The sequence below is a fragment of the Marmota monax genome, unplaced genomic scaffold, assembly GCF_021218885.2.
Source record: "Marmota monax isolate L192 unplaced genomic scaffold, Marmota_monax_Labrador192_F-V1.1 WCK01_AAM20220418_F8-fsc00001, whole genome shotgun sequence".
Taxonomy (NCBI): Eukaryota; Metazoa; Chordata; class Mammalia; order Rodentia; family Sciuridae; genus Marmota; species Marmota monax.
In genome coordinates, this window is record NW_026693777.1 from 27315333 (window position 1) to 27336310 (window position 20978).

The 20978-nt window shown below is 35.7% G+C and overlaps 1 protein-coding gene across 13 annotated transcripts in view; it reads right to left on the bottom strand.

Annotated features, from left to right (window-relative positions):
* Kiaa0586 (KIAA0586 ortholog) overlaps positions 1-20978 on the bottom strand; it is a 162236-nt gene that overhangs the window by 117450 nt on the left and 23808 nt on the right. For 11 of the 13 annotated variants that reach the window (XM_058584633.1, XM_058584627.1, XM_058584631.1 and 8 more), the window contains 6 exons: positions 20075-20356; positions 18617-18687; positions 17524-17593; positions 14698-14767; positions 4634-4808; positions 3606-3827 (listed from right to left, as the gene is read on the bottom strand). In XM_058584633.1, the coding sequence (XP_058440616.1) occupies positions 3606-3827; positions 4634-4808; positions 14698-14767; positions 17524-17593; positions 18617-18687; positions 20075-20321 (855 nt within the window). In that variant the 5' untranslated portion in view covers positions 20322-20356. The other 2 variants (XM_046461936.2, XM_058584624.1) reach the window with 2 other exon arrangements.

Consider the following 20978-nt stretch of genomic DNA (forward strand, 5'->3'; position numbering starts at 1 on the left):
ACCAGACCTTAAACTGTACTACAGAGCAACAGTAACAAAAACAGCATGGTTTTGGCACCAAACGAGACTGGTAGACCAAAGGCACAGAATTGAGGACACTGAGACTAACCCACAAAATTATAATTATCTTATATTAGACAAAGGCACCAAAAACATAATTGGAGAAAAGATAGCCTCTTCAATAAATGGTGCTGGGAAAACTAGAAATACATATGCAAATGAAATTAAACCTCTATCTCTCACCATGCACAAAACTCAACTCAAAGTGGATCAAGGACCTAGAAATTAGACTGGAGACCCTGAGCCTAATAGAAGACAAAGGAGGCCCAAATCTTTATCATGTCAGATTAGGCCCTGACTTCCTTAACAAGACTCCTATAGCATCAGAAATAAAAATCAAGAATCAACAAGTGGGATGGATTCAAACTGAAAAGCTTCTTCTCAGCAAAAGAAACAATCAGGGAGGTGAAGAGAGAGCCTACAGCTTGGGAGCAAATTTTTACCGTATGCATAACAGATACAGCACTAATCTCTGGGATATTATAGAGAACACAAAAAATTTAATACCAAAAAAACAAATAACCCAATCAATAAATAGGCCAAGGAAGTGAACATACACTTCTCAGAAGGTGATATAAAATCAATCAACAAATATATGAAAAAATGTTCAACATCTCTAGCTATTAGAGAAATGCAAATCAAAGCTACTCTCTAAGATTTCATCTCACTCCAACCAGAATGGCAGCTATTAAGAATACAAACAACAATAAGTGTTGGCGAGGATGTGGGGAAAAAGGCACACTCATACATTGCTGGTGGGACTGCAAATTGGTGCAGCTAATATGGAAAGCAGTATGGAGATTCCTTGGAAAACTTGGAATGAAACCACCTTTTGACCCAGCTGTCCCACTCCTCAATGTACACTCAAAGGATTTAAAAACAGCATACTAAAGGGACACAGCCACGTCAGTGTTTATTACAGCACAATTCATAATAGCTAAACTGTGGAACCAACCTAGATGCCCATCAGTAGATGAATGGGTAAAGAAATTGTAGTATATATACACAATGGAATATTATTCAGCAATAAAAGAGAATAAAATCATGACATTTGCAGGTAAATGGATGGAGTTGAAGAATATAATGCTAAGTGAAGTTAGCCAATCCCAAAAGCCAAATGTCGAATATTTTCTCTGATATAAGGAGGCTGATTCATAGTGGGGTTGGGAGGGGGAGAAAGGGAGGATTAGACGAACTCTAGATAGGGCAAAGGGGTGGGAGGGGAAGGGAGGGGACATGGGGGTAGGAAAGATAGTGAAATGAGATGGACATCATTACCCTAAGTACATGTATGAAGACACAAATGGTGTGAATATACTTTGTATACAACCAGAGATATGAAAAATTGTGCTCTATATATGTAATAGGAACTGTAATGCATTCTGCTGTCATATATAACAAATTACAATAAAAAATTAAATTAAATTTAAAAAATTATCATTCGCACAAAAGTTAATTCAAAATGGATCAAGGAGCTTGATATCAAATCAGAGACACACCGTCTGATAGAAGAAAAAGTTGGCTACGATCTACAGACTGTGGGATCGGGCTCCAAATTCCTCAATAGGACACCCATAGCACAAAAGTTAATAACTAGAATCAACAAATGGGACTTACTCAAACTAAAAAGTTTTTTCTCAGCTAAAGAAACAATAAGAGAGGTAAATAGGGAGCCTACATCCTGGGAACAAATCTTTACTCCTCACACTTCAGATAGAGCCCTAATATCCAGAGTATACAAAGAACTCAAAAAATTAGACAATAAGAGAACAAACAACCCAATCAACAAATGGGCCAAGGACCTGAACAGACACTTCTCAGAGGAGGACATACAATCAATCAACAAGTACATGAAAAAATGCTCACCATCTCTAGCTGTCAGAGAAATGTAAATCAAAACCACCCTAAGATACCATCTCACTCCAGTTAGATTGGCAGCCATTATGATGTCAAACAACAACAAGTGCTGGCGAGGATGTGGGGAAAAGGGTACACTTGTACATTGCTGGTGGGACTGCAAATTGGTGCAGCCAATTTGGAAAGCAGTATGGAGATTTCTTGGAAAGCTGGGAATGGAGCCACCATTTGACCCAGCTATTCCCCTTCTCGGTCTATTCCCTAAAGACCTAAAAAGAGCATGCTACAGGGACACTGCTACATCGATGTTCATAGCAGCACAATTCACAATAGCAAGACTGTGGAACCAACCTAGATGCCCTTCAATAGGTGAATGGATAAAAAAAATGTGGCATTTATACACAATGGAGTATTACTCTGCATTAAAAAATGACAAAATCTTAGAATTTACAGGGAAATGGATGGCATTAGAGCAGATTATGCTAAGTGAAGCTAGGCAATCCCTAAAAAACAAATGCCAAATGTCTTCTTTGACAGAAGGAGAGTAACTAATAACAGAGTAGGGTCGAAGAGCATGAGAAGAAGATTAACATTAAACAGGGATGAGAGGTGGGAGGGAAAGGGAGAGAGAAGGGAAATTGCATGGAAATGAAGGAGACCCTCAGAGTTATACAAAAGTACATACAAGAGGAAGTGAGGGGAAAGGGAAAAATAATACAAGGGGGACAAATGAATGTCAGTAGAGGAGGCAGAGAGAGAAGAGGGGAGGGGAGGGGAGGGAAGGGGGGATAGTAGAGGATAGGAAAGGCAGCAGAACACAACAGACACTAGTATGGCAATATGTAAATCAATGGATGTGTAACTGATGTGATTCTGCAATCTGTATATGGGGTAAAAATGGGAGCTCATAACCCACTTGAAGCAAAGTGTGAAATATGATATATCAAGAACTATGTAATGTTTTGAACAGCCAACAATAAAAAATTAAAAAATAAAAAATAAAAAAATAAAAAATTATCATTCTTTTAAATTAATTATATACAGAAGCAAATATGTACAGAAGGTTGTTCTCATCCAAGAGTGCACATCAGAATCAGAGTTTTCAAGATTGCCAGGTACCACCTCAGACTTGCTCTCTCAGAATCTGAGAGGTTCAAGCACGTGTACTTTTATAAAGCTCTCCAAGTGATTATGATGCACATTCTCAAGCTAAGAACTGCTTATATAAACAAATCACTGCTTTAAAAATGGTGTGAACAGTAAGGCGTGGTGGTGCATGCCTATAATCCCAGTGATTTGGAAGGTTAAGACAGGAGGATCACAAATTCCAGGTAAGCCTCAGCAACTTAGCAAGGCAGCACTGGGCAACATAGCAAGACCCTATCTCTAAATAAAAAGAATTAAAAGGGCTGAGGATATGGCTCAGTGGTAAGCACCCCCTGGGTTTAATCACCACTACCAGAAAAAAAAAAAAGTGTGAAAAAAAAGACCACAAAAAGAGGAAAAAATAACTAAGCAATACTTTAAGCTAGAACATACATACTCTGGTCCACCTGGCAAGCAAATCATGATTTAAAAACTAAAACTGTTACAATCTAATGAAATACTACAATTAGCAATGAAAATTAACTTGGATATGCAAGTGATAAAAAAAATCGTGAAATGTATACTGGCTTTCTTATAGATACCTGAATATCTATTTGTTGCTGTTGTAATTTTTCAAGATGCTTAATTTGCTGCTCCATAAATACATTCATTCGCTTCTCATGATCGTGACAATGTAATTTCTCTTCTTTATTCTGAATGCTTGCTTGCTGTTCTGTAACACGTTGTAAGTGTTTATCGGTCTCCTGTAACTTATTAAGTAATTCTGTAACAGAATTAACTTTTGCTTCCAAATCACTCTGCACCTAAAAGGATAAAAATCACAAAATAATTTTTTATATTATAGTACAGAAAGACAATAAAATATGGTCAATTACAAAGAAGGTTATTTATAGCAACTGATTTGAGAAATTGTCAAAGTAGAACCTTTACTCACTGTATCTCTGATGATTTGATGCCTTTATTTTTAGAGTCACAAAAGTAAAAGGCAGGAAAAAAAATTAAAAAGTAAAGGGTAGGAGATCACAATCCTTAGGATCTATGTTTCCTCTCATTAAATTTTTTTTTTTTTTGCCTCATAGAAGTTTATAATGCAGAAATAAGAAATACTTAAGTGGAAATTAAAGAGACAGAAATAGCAAGAAAACAACTTTTTATACTTCACTAATGTAAAACTGAGTTAGGTTAGCAGTCTTAAGTTCTCATCTTGGCTCTCCCACCTATTAGCTCTAAAATCTTTTTCCTCCTGTGACGTGGTTCTCCTTTCCCATTACAAACTAACAGGTTAGGTCTATGTAATCTAAGCTGTCTTCTAGTTCTCAAATAAGGATGACCAATCATCCTAGTTACCCAGAACTAAGAGGCTTCCTAGGATTTGTGACTTTCAGTGCTACAAAGTCCTGGATTCACTAGCACCATCAGAGCAATGAAAGGGTAATTTTCATAACTTCTGAGAAGCAATACACAACCACACATGGTAAAATTTTTTCAACTTGAGATCAAACAGAATGTTCTTAGTCTAGAGCTGGACACAACTACTTAGAGCATCTTAACAGTTATTTTTATAAAATTTCACAAAGTATATTCATAATACCTGGAGAGAAAAATATACCTTTATCAGTGGAGCTGCTGTTGCAATGGCAGCAGCAGTTGCTGCAGCTACAGTTGTAGCAGAATCAATGGCACTGGGTGAAGTTCTGGCCTCCTGTGTAACAGTATTCTCTTCTGTGCCAGCATCTTCTAAAAGATGTACCTTTACTTCCTTAAAGATAGGCATGCTTTGCGCTCTATCAATAAAAAAGGAATAAAATATATTCAATAAGGTATGCTGAACCACTTCAATAAATATCTGTAAGTGGTCATCCACTGAAGGTAATTTTCTTGATTTTTAAAAATTAAATCACCTGCCAAGTTTGGTGGCACACTCCTGTAATCCCAGTGACTTGGGAGGCTGAAACAGGAGGATTACAAGTTCAAGACTGGTCTCAGCCATTTAGCAAGACCCTCAGCAACTTAGCAAGACCTGTCTCAAAATGAAAAGTAAAAAGGGCTGTGGATGTAGCTCAGTAATAAAGTAGCCCTGGGTCCAATCCCTGGTGTCAAAAAGAAAAAAAATTAAATTGCATATCAAACAAAGTCATTTTGTTAATGAAGTTTATCAAGGTTTGAGTCACTAAGGACTAAAGATATAAGATAATTCCCTGAAGGCAGTGATGTTATTTCAGAGAATAGGACTTACATATATGTGGAAAAGGCATGGTCACAGTTAAAAGGATATGTAATCAAGAAATATAAACCAAGCATAGTGATGCATGCCTGTAATACCAGCCACTTGAGAGACTGAGGCAGAAGGATTACAAATTTGAGGCCCACCCCAGCAAATTAGTGAGACCCTCAGGAACTTAGCTGATAAGTTCTCAAAACAAAAGATAAGATATTTTGATTATTTTGATAAGATCTCAAAATAAAAAAAAAAGAACTGGGAATGGTAAAGTGCAGGGGGGGGGGGGAGGAGGAGGAGGAGGAGGAAGGTAAATTTAAGACTTGAAGAAAAACATTCTAAGAATTTAAATACCAAGTTTTATTCCCCCAAAACAAACAACCCAAGAGGGATTACTGCTGTTTTTAAAGTACTGATAATTTTATTCTCTAAATACTTTTAGAAGAATTGTAACATTAGAGGAAGAGAGTATAGCTTAGTAGTAGAGTATATGGTTAGTATGTGTGAGATACCCTGGGTTCAATTTCCAGCACAAAAAAAAAAAAAAAAAAAAGAAAGAAAGAAAAAAGAAATATAACATTATTGATGTACACTTTACCCCCTTTTAATCCAGCTTTAATGAAGCATAACTGACAAATAAAAATTATATATATTTACTATATACAACATATTTTGATATATTTATACATTGTGAAAGGTTACCACAATCAAGCTACTCAACATATCCATTCCTCACATAATTATCTGTGTGTGTATGTGCATGTGGTGGGGAGGGGGGGAATAAGAACATAAAAGGTGCCCTCCTAGCAATAAATATTATTACCTACAATCATCACATGGCATAAAATAGAGCTCTAGGATTTATTCATCCTAACTGAAATTGTACCATTTGGTTAACACCTCCCCATTCTCCCTACTCTCAACCCCTGGCAACCACCAATCTATTCTCTCCCTTTTGTAAATTCAACTTTTTCCAGTTCCACATATGAGATTATGTGATAATTCTCTTTCTGTACCTGGCTTATTTCATTTAGCACAAATCCCCAAAAACAATTATTAAAACTGCTGAAAGAAACTTTCTGAATTTTAACTCATTTAGATTAAATTAAATATCATCCAATGGGCATCAAAGACATCACTAAATAGCCTGGATTAAAAATGGACCTAAACCAGATGCCATGGTATACACCTATCATCCCAGCAATTTTGGAGGCTGAGAATTGCCAAGTTTAAAGCCAGCCTGGGCAATTTTGTGAGATCTTGTCCCCAAAAGTAAGTAAACAGATAGATAGATAAATGGGGGGATAAATAAATAATAGGAGGGGGGCAGTAAATAGACACATATTAACTAAATACTAAAAAAAAAAAAAGAATCTGTCTAGTTATGCTCTATATTTGGGCTCTAAGAAAAAATGAAAGGAACATGGACAGAATCAAATAATCCCTAGATAAGTATAAATAAAATCAACAGGAATACATTCCATATCCAGAGGCTTTATTTCCCTTGCTTGATTTTTAAAGACAGCTCAGAACTTTTGAACTTACCCCTCTGATATTTCCCCATTTCTACTAAGAGCATCATTCTTCTCTAAGTCTCAAAATTTTGAAGTCACCTTTACTTCTCTATCTTCCTATCATCTCATACTCAATAGAGTCATCAAGTTTCGCCAATTATTTCATCACAATTACATGAAAAGTGTCATAGAACTATAGAGTTGGGGGAATCTCATAGGTGGTTCATCTATCCTAATTTTCTAATTTTTACATGAAGAAACTGAGGTCCACAGAGGTAATGGGGTGTACTTGATGGAAATCACAGATTTAGTGACAAGGCCCAATTCCAGAGGTCTTCCCATGACTCTAAAACTTTCTTGGATTAGTACTTCTCCCTTCTTTCTTCTTCTCTACTAGAAAATTCATCACTTCTTACCAACCACATATTTCATTCTTTGGTTTATTTGCTTAAAAACTTCCCACTCATGTCTCCATTCTTGAAAAATCTCAGAAATGTCCTTATAAAAAGCTGAATGAGCAAATTTCTTGTTTGGCTTTCTATACCCTCCATACTCTGGTCCTATCCTCCATTCCTATATATACCTCCCTCCTATATATACCCAAAACAACCTCTCTCTGGAATCATATTGCTCTTCTTACTGACTACACATACAGCACTACGCTCACAACTGACTCGATGCTTTTTTCTCTGCTTTCTCAAACTTCTTCCACTCAACAAACTACGATATCCTTCCTCTTCGGGATGCAATCTAAATCTTGCCTCTCCCAATAAGCCTATCTTTATAACAGTTTCTATTGATCTCTCCCTTCATTAAGTACTTCTGTATTTATTGCCTATACCACATGAGGCCTGAAACATAGGCATTCCATTGTTTAAACATCTGTACAGAACAATTTAACAATATATTGAATGCAAAGCTCTATTCCTATCACGATTCTGAAAGGAACCATCACTTCTCTCCCTCTCCCACGTGCACATGCGCTCGCTCTCGCTTGCTCTGTCGAGATATTATATGTGTGTGTGTATATATATACACACACACGTATATATATGTGTGTATACATGTATATATACGTGTATATATAATCTCTCTCAAGATTATTTTATATACGTATATAAATATGTATATATACATATGTATATATAATCTTGATATATGTTCTATAATATATAAAATCTTGATGTTTTATATATATATATATATATACACACACACACACACACACACTCATACACAATCTCTCCAACTAAGCCATAAACAAGCTAGGGAAGAGAGACTACTTTCATACGGAACAGCAACTAACAAAAGTATAGATACACAGGATGCTCAATAAATATTTAACCAATTGAGGGAATATTTGTGTGTGTGTGTGTGTGTGTGTCTCTCTCTCTCTAATGTCTTGTCTACTAAGACAGTTTAATTAGAATATTCCTTGTCTTTTAGTATTCTTGTCTGAAGTCTAAAAGTGATTTACCCTTGACCAACATTACATTATAAGGTTAGATAGCTTCTATACAGGCTTTCTTTTTCTTTCTTTTTTCTTTTAAGTTGCTCTGGCTAGCCTCAAACTTGAGATCTTCCTGCCTCAGTTTCCCAAGTAGCTGAGATCTCAGGTGTGTGTCGCTGTATCTTTATAGGCTTTTAAACTTTATTTTTAATGTAGCAAATGTAAAAAGCACCAAGTATAAAGAACAGGCAAGGGCTGGGGATATAGCTCAGTTGGTAGAGTGCTTGCTTTACATGCACAAGACCCTGGGTTTGATCCCCAGCACCACACACACACACACAAAAAGAAAAAAAAACAGGTAAAGGTACATAATCCTCCCATTCAGAAACAATTATTTTCTTCTAAACTTTTATTTAGAACTTTCTTTACTCCTAAATCCATTAAATAAACCAATATACACTACAACTGTTCTCACCAAGCTCGCTAATAATTCTTGCTAAATTTAGTGAACATTTTCACTCTTTATCTTTCTTTACTTCTGAGCAATACATCTACACACTGATACTACACTACTACTAGTAGTAGTCATCTACACACTAATGACTTCTGCATATGGATTTCTAGTTTTGACCCTTTTGAAAACTTGATCTTTATATTCAATTTTCTAGAATGTTTTTTACCTGAATGCTTCATAGGTATCTTGAACCCTCACACTCAAAATGAAATTTATTCTCCCAAGGATTCCCTTTCTTAACGAATGACACTACTGATCATGTATTTATGCAAGCCAAAATTTTGGAATTCATTCTTACCACCTTCCTCAACTTCACATCTATCAATTCTATACACAAATCAGCTTCCATATCTGTCTACTACTATTTAACCTAGCATGATTTATGCCTCCATCCCACCCCTCCTAATGTATTTAGGACCTATCTCTCTGTCAAAGAGACCCCTGAAAACTCCACAGCCAAATGACTTCCTGGACAACAGCCCAGCCCCTTTCCAAATCATTATTTCATACCACTACTAGAGTGAGTCTTTTAAAAAAATGTATCTCATCTTGGGGCTGGGGTTGTGGCTCAGTGATAGAGTGCTCGCCTAGCATGAATGAGGCAGTGGGTTCAATCCTCAGCACCACATAAAAATAAAATATGGTGTCCACCTAAAACTAAAAAAATAAACATTTTTTAAAAATGTATCTTATTTTTACAACTTTTTAATGATTTGCCATCCCTCTTAAAGTCCAAACTCCTTTAGAAGAATTCATATTTTCTTTTTTTTTTTTTTTAGAGAGAGAGAAAGAGAGAATTTTTTATTCATTTTTTTTAGTTTTCGGCGGACACAACATCTTTGTTTGTATGTGGTGCTGAGGATTGAACCCAGGCCACACGCATGCCAGGAGAGCGCGCTACCGCTTGAGCCACATCCCCAGCCCGAAGAGTTCATATTTTCCTTGTACTCGACAACTTGGCCAGATTCTTCATTTCTCAAAGATTCTGGTCTATTACCTTGCATTATTTACAGTTTTAAAGCACATGATAATATCAAATAGGACAAGTACTACATCATTCCATTTTGTCACAACTCTACAGTTAAGTTACATAAATATAGGGGTTGGAGATATAGCTCAAAGATCCCTTACCCAGCATGTATGAGGCCAAGGGTTCGATCCCTAGCACCAAAAACAAAGAATATGAACATATAGAATATGTACAGTAGAGAATAGCTAAGATACTTTTAGAAAATTAATTTTTAAATAATTTTGGAAAATTAACGTTGGAAAAATAAACAGAATGTTCAGGCACACATAAAAACACATAAACACATATACTTTTTCTCAGCTGTATGTTCTTCCAAGTAAACATTAAAATTACTTGGCTAAATTCCATCTACCAATTATTCTAAAACAAAATTCAATGACTACAGCAAAACCTATAAGCTAATTTTAGACAAACTTGGACTTTTATAGTATTAAGTCTTCCCATCCAGAACATGTTGACTATCTCAATATATCCTAGTCTTTGTCAGTTCCCAAGGAAAATTTCATTCTTCCTCGCATAGTTTCTACAGATTTCTAATCATAAATATAACTTTTTTTGTTCTAAGTACAGAATATCTTCTACAATGTAAATTTTTCCTCCTTTTTTCCAATATCCATACCTGATCTCATTTTATTTTCTAATTGCCACAGATAGGACTTCCAAATTATAAACAAACAATAACAAAAAGAAACAATGAAGGCTAGGGATGTGGCTCAGTGAGAGAGTGCTTGCCTAACATGCATGAAGCCCTGGGTTCCATCCCCAGTACCACCAAACCAAAAAGACAATGAGCTCTCAATTCTACTACTAAACAGGATATTAACTATTTTCTTCATATTAAGAATCTGAATCTATCACTCTATTGTTAGTTTTAAAGAGGTATGTGTGCATGGTAAGGTAAGTAAGAAATGAGCATGACATTTTATTAAATGTGATCCATAGTGCGTGTCATACATATTTTCTTATTTATTCCAATGATAAATATATAATGAATCATGAATTATTAGTGAGGCAATGCTTAAAACTGCCTGAGCCTCTTTTTTGTTTTGTTTTTAGTTGTTGATGGACTTTTATTTTACTTACTTATTTATTTTTATGTAGTGCTGAGAATCTAACCCAGCACCTCACACATTCTAGGCAAGAGCTCTCCCACTGAGCTACAACCCCAGCCTGAACCTCATTTTTAATATGGGAACATTTTAAGACATTCCAGGCTTTTGTAAAGATTAAAACGAGAAACCAATGCAGAGAGCATAATAATTGCTATATTAGAATTTGCAATTATTTCCAGGTATACTGGCATTAGCCTATAATCCTAGATACTTGGGAAGCTAATGCAGGAGCACTCCACATTTGAAGCCTGCCAGGGCAACTTAGTGAAACCCCATCTCAAAATTAAAATTAAAAGGGGGCTAGGTTGTAGCTCAGTGGCAGAGCACTTGTCTAGCATCTGTGAAATCTTGGGTTCAATCCTTAGTACCTTAAAAAAATTCAATCATTATTTTTAAAACATTGCTGCATTCCTGAGCCAAACTCTATTTCATTATTATGCATTGCTCTTCTAACACAAAAGACATACCCTATTTATAACTTGAGAAATAACATATCAATAAAATTGTTATCTTTAGCTATCAGATGAATAGTTGACTTAATGATTTTATTACATGAACTTTTTGGAAAAATTACCATGATAGAAACAAAAACACTTAGGATAAAACTAAATTTTAGCTTTGGGTATTTGGGTTAGGTTAGCCTCAGGAAATGACATGGATAGCATTCTCTGTACTGGAGCAGAATGGCATAAGTGTAATCTGTTTCTTAATATTTTTCCAAGAATTCAAACAAAATCATCACTGTTTTAGAAGGTTTATTCTTTAAAGTATTTTCCATATTTTTTAGCAATTGGTCTATTAAAATCTAGCTCTATGATTATTCTTGGTGAATCATTTAATTTCATCTAGAATTTTAAATTTGAGGCATGTAACTAATTGTACTCTCATTTGTTTTTGTCTCCTCTAAATCTATCATTTATCCTCTTTTTATCTCTAATTCATGTATTCTACCATCATTTTTCTGACCTAAATTTGTCAGGAAGTTGCTTATACTTCTAAACTTCTAAGAACCAGTTAAAAACATTTTACTGTGTATGTTTTTTACTTTATTGGATTCATTTTTATCTGGTATAATTGATTTTTTCTCTTTTCCCTGCCTTTTCTCTATTGTTCAAGTTTTGTTTGTTCATTTAATTTTTATGGTACTGAGGACTAAATGCAGACGTGGTCAACTACTAAGTCACACCCCTTCCCTTTTTATTTATTTTGAGACATAGTCTTGCTAAGTTGCTTAGGGTCTTGCTAAATTGCTGAGGCTGGCATCGAATTTAAGATCCTCCTGCCTCAGCCTTCAGAGCGGCTGGGATTACAGGAGTACACCACCTCACCCAGCTTATTCAGGTTTTTTGCCTAGTATGCATGAGGCCCTCGGTTTAATTCCCCAGCATCACAAAAGCAATAAATAAATAAAACAGACTTAAAAGACACATTTATCCCCGGGCACAGTGGTGGCACACGCCTGTAATCCCAACAGCTCAGGAGGCTGAGACAGGAGGATCCTGGGTTCAAGGCCAGCCTCAGCAAAAGCGAGGTGTTAAGCAACTCAGTGAAACCCTGTCTCTAAATAAAATACAAAGTTGGGCTAAAATAAATAAATGCCACATAGGAACCAAGCACCCCTTGGCTTTCATCGATGAGAATGTGGAGAAGTGGCAAACCAGCCATAGGCTGTGTGTATGTCAACTATGACCACTGAGCACACAAAGTGGACTGAACCAAAGTTGCCCCTCTGGGCAGGGAAAGTAAGCATCTTTTCCCTGGTGCTGGCTCTGCCTCTGCCTCTGCCTCTGATCCCCACACAGCACATAAGATGGGCGTGGGCTTCCTAGATGTCAGTTAACCTGCTGACAGCAAGACATCAGGAAGTTAGACTCAACCCTGTGAAACCTGACCCCTTGCCTCATTTGAATGGCTTCTCCCCAAAAAAAGGGTTCAGCATGTGCTCCTAGCTCTCTTTCTTGCCTGCACTGCCCTTGTGGGAGCTGTGGCTGAGGAGCGGTCATTGAACTTAAAGAAAAGGTACTTTCTATGTCTGTGTCTTTATTTATTCCCCAAATTAAGCTGGAGTGACCAGTTTAGTCATGTGACGCAATAGCTGGGGATGTGGCTCAGTAGCCAAGTGCTCCTAAAATAATACCCAGTACCAAAAAAAAAAAGATACATCAATCAAATGCAACATGTGGCCCTTCTTTAGATCCTGATACAAAGAAATGAACAACAACAACAAAAAATTATGGAACAATCAGAGAAACTTGAATATTAACTGTATGATTGATAATATTAAGAAATAGCCAGTATTATGTCTTTGGTATATTAATAGTATTGTGGCATTGCCTTTTTAAAAACTAATCTTTTACATCAAAATGCATTCTACTGTCATGTATAACTAATTAGAACATTTTTTTTCATATTTATTTTTTAGTTGTAATTGGACACAATACCTTTATTCCTTTTTATGTGGTGCTGAGGATCAAACCCAGGGCCTCGCGCGTGCTAGGCGAGTGCTCTACCGCTGAACCACAACCCCAGCCTGAGAACAAACTTTAAAATGAAAAAGAAAAAATACTAATCTTTTAGAAACACCTACTAAAATACAGATAAAATGAAATTACTTCTGAGAAAGGTTTAAAAATAAAACTTGGGTAGGGGAGTGAGGGGAAGTTAAAATGAAACAATGCTAACAACTAAAGCTAAACAATGGGAGTATGGCGGTGCATTAAATTATCGTCTCTACTTTTGTAAATACTAAAACTTTTTAAACAAAACGGTATTTGTAAATCTGTGGCTCTTGTTCCACTTAATATAGTGCATAATGTCCACATAATCAATGGTTGATTTCATTAAAAGTATTAGATAACTACAATAAAAGGATGGGAGAGAGTAGTTTAAGACAGCTAAATACTATCATATGAGGAAGAGTAGAGTCTAAATTTAATAAATCAAGAATAGGAACATAGGCATATAATTTTAATTTATGAAATACTCTCTAGAAGAAAGAGGTAACAGTTAAAAGTAGCTGCATTTGGGGAGCAACCCTGGTGGTTAAACAGTAGAGTGCTCGCCTAGCACGTGCAAGGCCCTGGGTTCGATCCTCAGCACCTATTAAAATAAAGGTATTGTATCCAACTACAACTAAAAAATATTTTAAAAGTAAATAAAATAAAATAACAAAAATTGCCTTCATACTAGTAGATGTATTCTTGCTTCATGTTTATCATGAGTTCTTGTCAGGGTTGGTTTTGTATTTTGTTCCGTAAAGGTATGAAGTTTGCTTCTTCCTCAGATCTTGACCAGGAAAAAACCTAAAGGTTCTTTGATAGTAAATAATAAGTATTATGTATAAGGAACTACTTGACCACTGCCACAAGCAGTATCATGATTTGGTTAAGAATGCAGGCTCTAAAGGTAGAATGCCTGGGTTTAAATGCCAGCCCAGTAACAATTTGCCATGACCCTGGGAAAAGCTCAATGTCTCAGTTTCCTCATCCATAAAATGGGGATTCTGTAAAACTGGGATGTAACAGAATCTCTGTCACAGGATTTATGTTATGCATATTCATGTGTTCTATAAAACTGGGATTATAACAGAATCTACTTCATGGGATTTGAGAGTGTTAAATGAGTTAATGTAATAAAACACTTAGCACAGAACCTTTTCTGTAACAACAACTAATAGCTATTGAGTACTTTATATGTGCCCAAAACTATGAGAAATGCTTTATATATCATCACACAATACATTATGTAGTGAAGAGGTTTTTGTATTTCCAAAGTATAAGGGAAGTTGATTTTAAACACAAACATGGTACAACTATTTTCTGTAAATGAAACTTACTTTTGCTTTAAAACTGTTCTTAGAGCATCCTTCTGTCCCATGGTATACTGAGAAATACAGATATCATTTGCTGCAAAATTAAGATAACAAAAATTCGTTAAATTTTAATAAGCCACTCACAAAACCTGACCTTTTTTTTGGGGGGGGGGGTACTGGAGATTGAACACAGAGGCCATCTACCACCAAGGCACACCCCCAGTCTTTTTATTTTTATTTTGAGACAAGATCTCACTAAATTGCGTAGGCTGGTCTCATTCTAGCTATACTGATGAAAAAAATAACAAAGGAGCTGGGGTTGTGATCTTCCTGCTTGTGATCCTCCTGCTTCAGGCTCCCAAGTTGCTGGGATAACAGAGGTATGCCACCATAATCAGCTTTAAAAACCCCACTTTTTTAAACTAAAAGAATATTTAGGGGGCTAGGGTTGTAGCTCAGTGGTAGAGTACTTGCCTAGCATTTGTGAGGCACTAGATTCGATTCTCAGCACCAAATATCAATAAATAAAGTAAAGGTCCATCAACAACTTAAAAAAAATGTTTAGGACTAGATGTAATGGTATGTGCCTATAATTCCAGCTCCTCATAAGTCTGAGGCAGGAGGATTGCAAGTTCAAGGCCAGCCAGGACAACTTAAATAAGACCTGTCCCAAACTAAAAACAAACTTTTCTGAAAGGGCCAGGGATAGACTCAACAATGAAGAGCTCATCTAGCAAGCTTGAGATCCTAGGTTCAATCATAAGTACTTATTGGGGGTGGGGGGATGTTTAGGATTTAATAATAGGATTTCTCAATTTAAAAAGGTAAGAATAGGGGCTGAGGTTGTGGCTCAGTGGTAGAGCGCTCGACTGGCATGCATGAGGCACGGGGTTGGTCCTCAGCACCGCATAAAAATGAAATAAAAATATTGTGTCCACCTACAACTAAAAAATAAATATTTTTTTTAAAAAAGGCAAGAATAGTCATAACCCTAGATACTAGAAAAATTTGTATCAAAAATACCTGAGAAACAAGGACATCTACAAATAGTTAAGATGAGATGTGTCGGGCTGGGGATGTGGCTCAAGCGGTAGCGCGCTCGCCTGGTATGCGTGCGGCCCGGGTTCGATCCTCAGCACCACATACAAACAAAGATGTTGTGTCCGCCAAATACTAAAAAATAAATATTTAAAAAAAAAAAAAAAATTCTCTCTCTCTCTCTACCTCTCTCTCACTCTCTCTTTAAAAAAAAAAAAAAAAAAAAAAAAAGATGAGATGTGTCATGTTATATGTACTTTGCCACATTTTATTAAAAAAATAAAATGCTGAGAAAATTGAAGGTGTTATAATTGTTATGCAAACCAAAGTAAATATTTGATATTACGTTATATGAATTTCTCCTTTGACCAGATTTATATAGAGAAGAGCCTGTGTTATAGAGAATTGTTTTTATTATGCTTGAGAATTAAATCTTACACATGGAAAAGATTTCTTAAAAATAAAAAGAAAGAAAAAGAAGGCTCAGGAGGTTCAGAAGGATCACAAGTTCAAGAGCAGCCCCAACAACTTGGGGAGACCTTGTTTCAAAATTTAAAATATAGGCCGCTGGGGTGTGGCTCAGCGGTAGAGCACTAGCCTCCCACATGTGAGGCACTGGGTTCAGTGCTCAGCACCACATAAAAGTAAAAGAAAAAAAAAATTAAAGATACTGCATCCAGGTAAAACTAAAAAATATTTTTTTAAAAAAATTAAAATATAAATTAAAAGGACTAGGGGCTAGAGTTGTGGCTCTGTGGTAGAGCACTTGCCTAGCATATGAGGCACTGGGTTCAATTCTCAGCACTACATATAAATAAATCTTAAAAAATAAAATAAATAAAGGTCCATTGACAATTAAAAAACATTTGAAAAAAAAAAAAAAAAAAAGATTGGTGATGTGGCTCAATGGTAAAGCGCCCTGGGTTCAATTTCCACTACAAAAGATCAAGGAAAATTTGATAAAATTTTAATACTACTTAGAATAAAAAAAAAATTGCTTTAAAATTTGTCAATAAATAAAACTTTTGAAGGACATTTTTAATCTATTGTCTGACCCTACAAAACCTGAGTTCAGAATTTATAAAAAAATTTATAAATGGGAGCTACAGATATAGCTCAGTTGATAGAGTGCTTGCCTCGAATGCATAAAGCCCCTGTGGGTTCAATCCCCAGCACCACAAAAAAATAAATAATAAATGTATATCCAATACCAAACCTGTATAATAGATTGGTAATACTAAAATAATCTTTACTATTGCAAACACTTTTCTGGATTTTTGAGTGTATTAATAACTTAATTTGGGAGAATAATTAAAAATAAAATAACATGGTATAGCTCAGTAGTAGAGTGCTTGCCTAGCATACATGAGGCCCTGAATTTAATTCCCAACACTCAAAATAATAATAATAATAGTAACAGTAATAAAAAACCTGTTAGTTTGTTGAATGAATATCCAGAAATCAATTTTAGCTTTAAAAAGAAAATATTGACACATGCTAAAAAAAGAATGAATATTGAAGACAATACATTAAGAGAAATAAGCCAAACACTAAAGGATAAATACTGAATAAGTCCAATTATATAAGGTACCTAGCATAGTCAAATTCATAGAGGCAGGAATTAGTAGTAAATGGCCATAGAGTTCAGTTGGAAAAGATTAAAAAAACAAAGTCCTGGAGATAGACAGTGATGATGGTTGCACAACAATGTAAAGATACTTAATGTCACAAACTATATATTTTAAAATGATTAAAATGGAAAATTTATGTATATTTTACCACAATTAAAAAATGTCAATTCTATTCTTTTACCGTTTTGTCTGTTGCTCTCTTCTGTTTTATCCAAAGGTAACCTCTGCACTACAACATCTTTAGAAAAATCCTTTGGGATATAAGAGGAAAAAGTGAAAAATTAAATAAACTTTATGATTTATTCCTTAGCAATACCATTTACTAACTGTGATTACTGTGCTCTGGGAGAGCAGGACTGTGTGTTTTGTATATTTCATTCCCAGCACTACACAATGCTTAGGTACTTCGAAGCTACCCAAGGATTTGTTCAATGAGTCAATAATATACTGTCAGAGAAGTGAATAAATGAGCAAATGGGCAAACAAGCAAATGTGGCACTGAGATCCAGACTCAATTCTTGATTTGCCACTTGTAGTAAAATAAATTATTGGGGCTGGGGTTGTGGCTCAGTGGGACAGCGGTTGCCTAGCACGTGTGAGGCCCTAGGTCAATACTCAGCACCACATAAAAATAAATAAATAAAATAAAGGTATTGTGTCCAACTACAACTAAATAAATAAATATTTAACATCTCAGTTGCTTCAGTTCAAATGAGAAAATCTGACTCTTTGTTAATCAAATGGAATAGATAAGAATGATCAATGAATGGCAAAACATCACAAATTAATCACAGATCTCTTTTTTTTTACTGAGCTCTTATGTAGTCTCAGAAAGCTTCTCTGACACCTACTAGCAAATAGCTTTCTGCTCATGTGTACAATTCTAGACTTCATCTCTAGGACCCTATTCAGTATTAAAAAACAATGACCTTTTACAGTACTAGATTAACTCAGTGTTGTCCTTCACCCTTTTTTTTTCCTGCTAAATCAGAAAGGGGAAAGGAAAAATATCATACAAAAAAAATTGTTCAAGGCTAGCCACTGATGAAAGTTAACAGGTGTTAACTTTCTAAAAAATAAACAATGAGGCTAACAATCCAGTAGACATATTTAATATCTCAAACATATTCAAGTTCCAATTGTAGTATATAAAACATTTCTCTTCACACATGATAAAGAAAAACAAGGCATGTTGCTAACTGAACATAAGAACATATTGTTTGACAATAATGAAAATTTTAACATGATTAACATATTTAAGGACTCTTGCTTACGCTTTCTGATATAGCAGAATTTTCTAACGGAGGCTTGTGATAATTTCTAGAAGAAGTTATATCCGAAGAACCTAACAAAATAAAGGAATCAATTTGAGTGTTTTTAAAAACAGTAGCTTACCTATAATTATAGGCATGATTCAAGAACTATAAGCTCTATATTTGACAGATACTTCAGATGAAAAAATAATTAGGGAAAATAGGAGTCAGTATGAACAATAAAGAGACATAAGTATAAAATGTTTTAAAATACATCAGTTTAAGCTGGGAGCAATGGCACATGCCCGTAATCCCAGCAGCTCCACATGCTGAGGCAGGAGAATCACCAGTTCAAAGCCAAAATCAAAATCAAAATCACGAGGATCAGCAATTTAGTGAGGCCCTCAACTCAGTGAGACCGTGACTCTGCATAAAATTTTTAAAAGAGTTGGGGATGTGGCTCAGTGATTAAGCCCCTGAGTTCAATCCCCAGTACAAAAAGAAAAAAGAAAAAAAAAATCAGTTCACTATTGGATATGGGCAAACTATGGGATTTACCAGGAGCAAAATATGAACATGATATAAAAGCCTGATTTAACAGGAGCCTGTTATGGTGTCATTGCTGTACCTCCAAAACCCCAGCATTATAAAAGTGTTTTGAAGAGCTTGGGATATAGCTCAGTGGTAGAGTGCTTGCCTGGGATGAGCAACTGTCTATGCTCAGCATTGCAAAAATAAAATTAAAGCACTTTGTTGTTTATTTATTTTATTTTTTATTTTTTGGCAGTACTGGGAATTGAACTTAGGGACGCTCTACCACTAAGCTACATCCTCAGCCCTTTATTATTTTAAGACAGGGTCTTGCTAAATTGTCCAGGCTGATTCAAACTTGCCATCCTCCTGCTCAGCCTCCTGAGAGGCTGGAATCAAAGGTGTGTGCCACCACACCCAGCTTATATTCATTGATTTTATCCTTACAATAACCAGTAGAATTTATAGTAAAGTGGGTAAAAGCATAATGTTTTCATTTTCTCTGAGCTCCAGACAGGATAAATGAATTGAAACAAAGAAGTCATCAAATGACTTAAGTTGTGTTTATACTATGCCAAAGTGGATAGTACTGTAGAGCACTTGGTAAAGAGCACTACTGGGGGAAATTTAATTCATTGTACAAGTTAAGCATGTCTATCATAAATGTGAACAAGAATAATGTGCAAACATGACACGAAGAAAAAGCACAATAGGAAAAGTTAAAGTTTCATTTACTGAAACCATTCATTTTGTGGACCCTCTATGACTGGCCATTTTCCCAGGGAACAGGGTCAGTTTTTAAACATCGGTATAAGCCGGAAATATCTTACACTTTTGAATTTAAACATTAAGAATCCCCTATATTTTGATGCACAATAACCAAAATAAAGATTAAGTTTTACAAAAAAGAAAACTGGCTGAAAAACTACAGTATATGGAATAACATACCATGCAATGTTCCATTCATGTTATTTCCCTTTCGAACAGGAGGAGGTTTATTTGCAGACAACACTGCAGAAACACGGGGCAACTCATCTTTCCACAAAGCCAAATTGTCTTCCTGATTCGGAGAAAGGACCTCACGAAGTCTCCTCGCGGGCATTTTAACCCTTTTTTTCTTTCCCGAGCTTTTCATATTGTTAGCAAGAAACCTAGTCCCACAATTCTGAATGGAAGAACTTTCTTCTGTGTTCATAAGACTTCTGAATAAAACTTCCACCTCTTTAAGGACTAAGAGAATACAAGAAGGGAAAAGGGGCATATTAAAAAAAAGAAGAAGAAGAAGAAGAACGTGAATTCCAAAAGTGATTATGAATATGCAGTCATTAACTTAAAAATTAAAATGTCTAAGGAGAATACTCACAAAGCTGGAATTTAACTTTTGGTACTTAATCCAGGACCAAAGACGACTAGGTCATATTTAGCCATAAAACTCACTGAGTCTATTAATGCACCAAGCCAATGAATCTAAAAGGGGATGACAACAGAATGGCCACAGAGCAACAACAAAGTTAATGCCCTCCCCAACCTGAGGGCTGGCAGTGCAACACCAAACAAATGTGGAAATGGGGTTAAAATTTGTTCAAGAGGGAATCAAGCAGGCAAAATCGAAATGCTGTTTAAAAAAAAAAAAATTCACCCACATAAGATTAAAAGCTTTCTTCACCGACAGTCTTACACACGCCTCCAGATGCAATCACCGGACGCCTAAATTCACTCTGCGTCTCCAGTAAACCCAGCAACCTCGCAGTCAGTGGTCTGATCTGACAACAGCTTCTACTGCCTGCGCGTCGACACCCACTTCCCTTTAAGCCCGCCCTTGAGACACAACACGCATGCGCGCCAAGAAAAG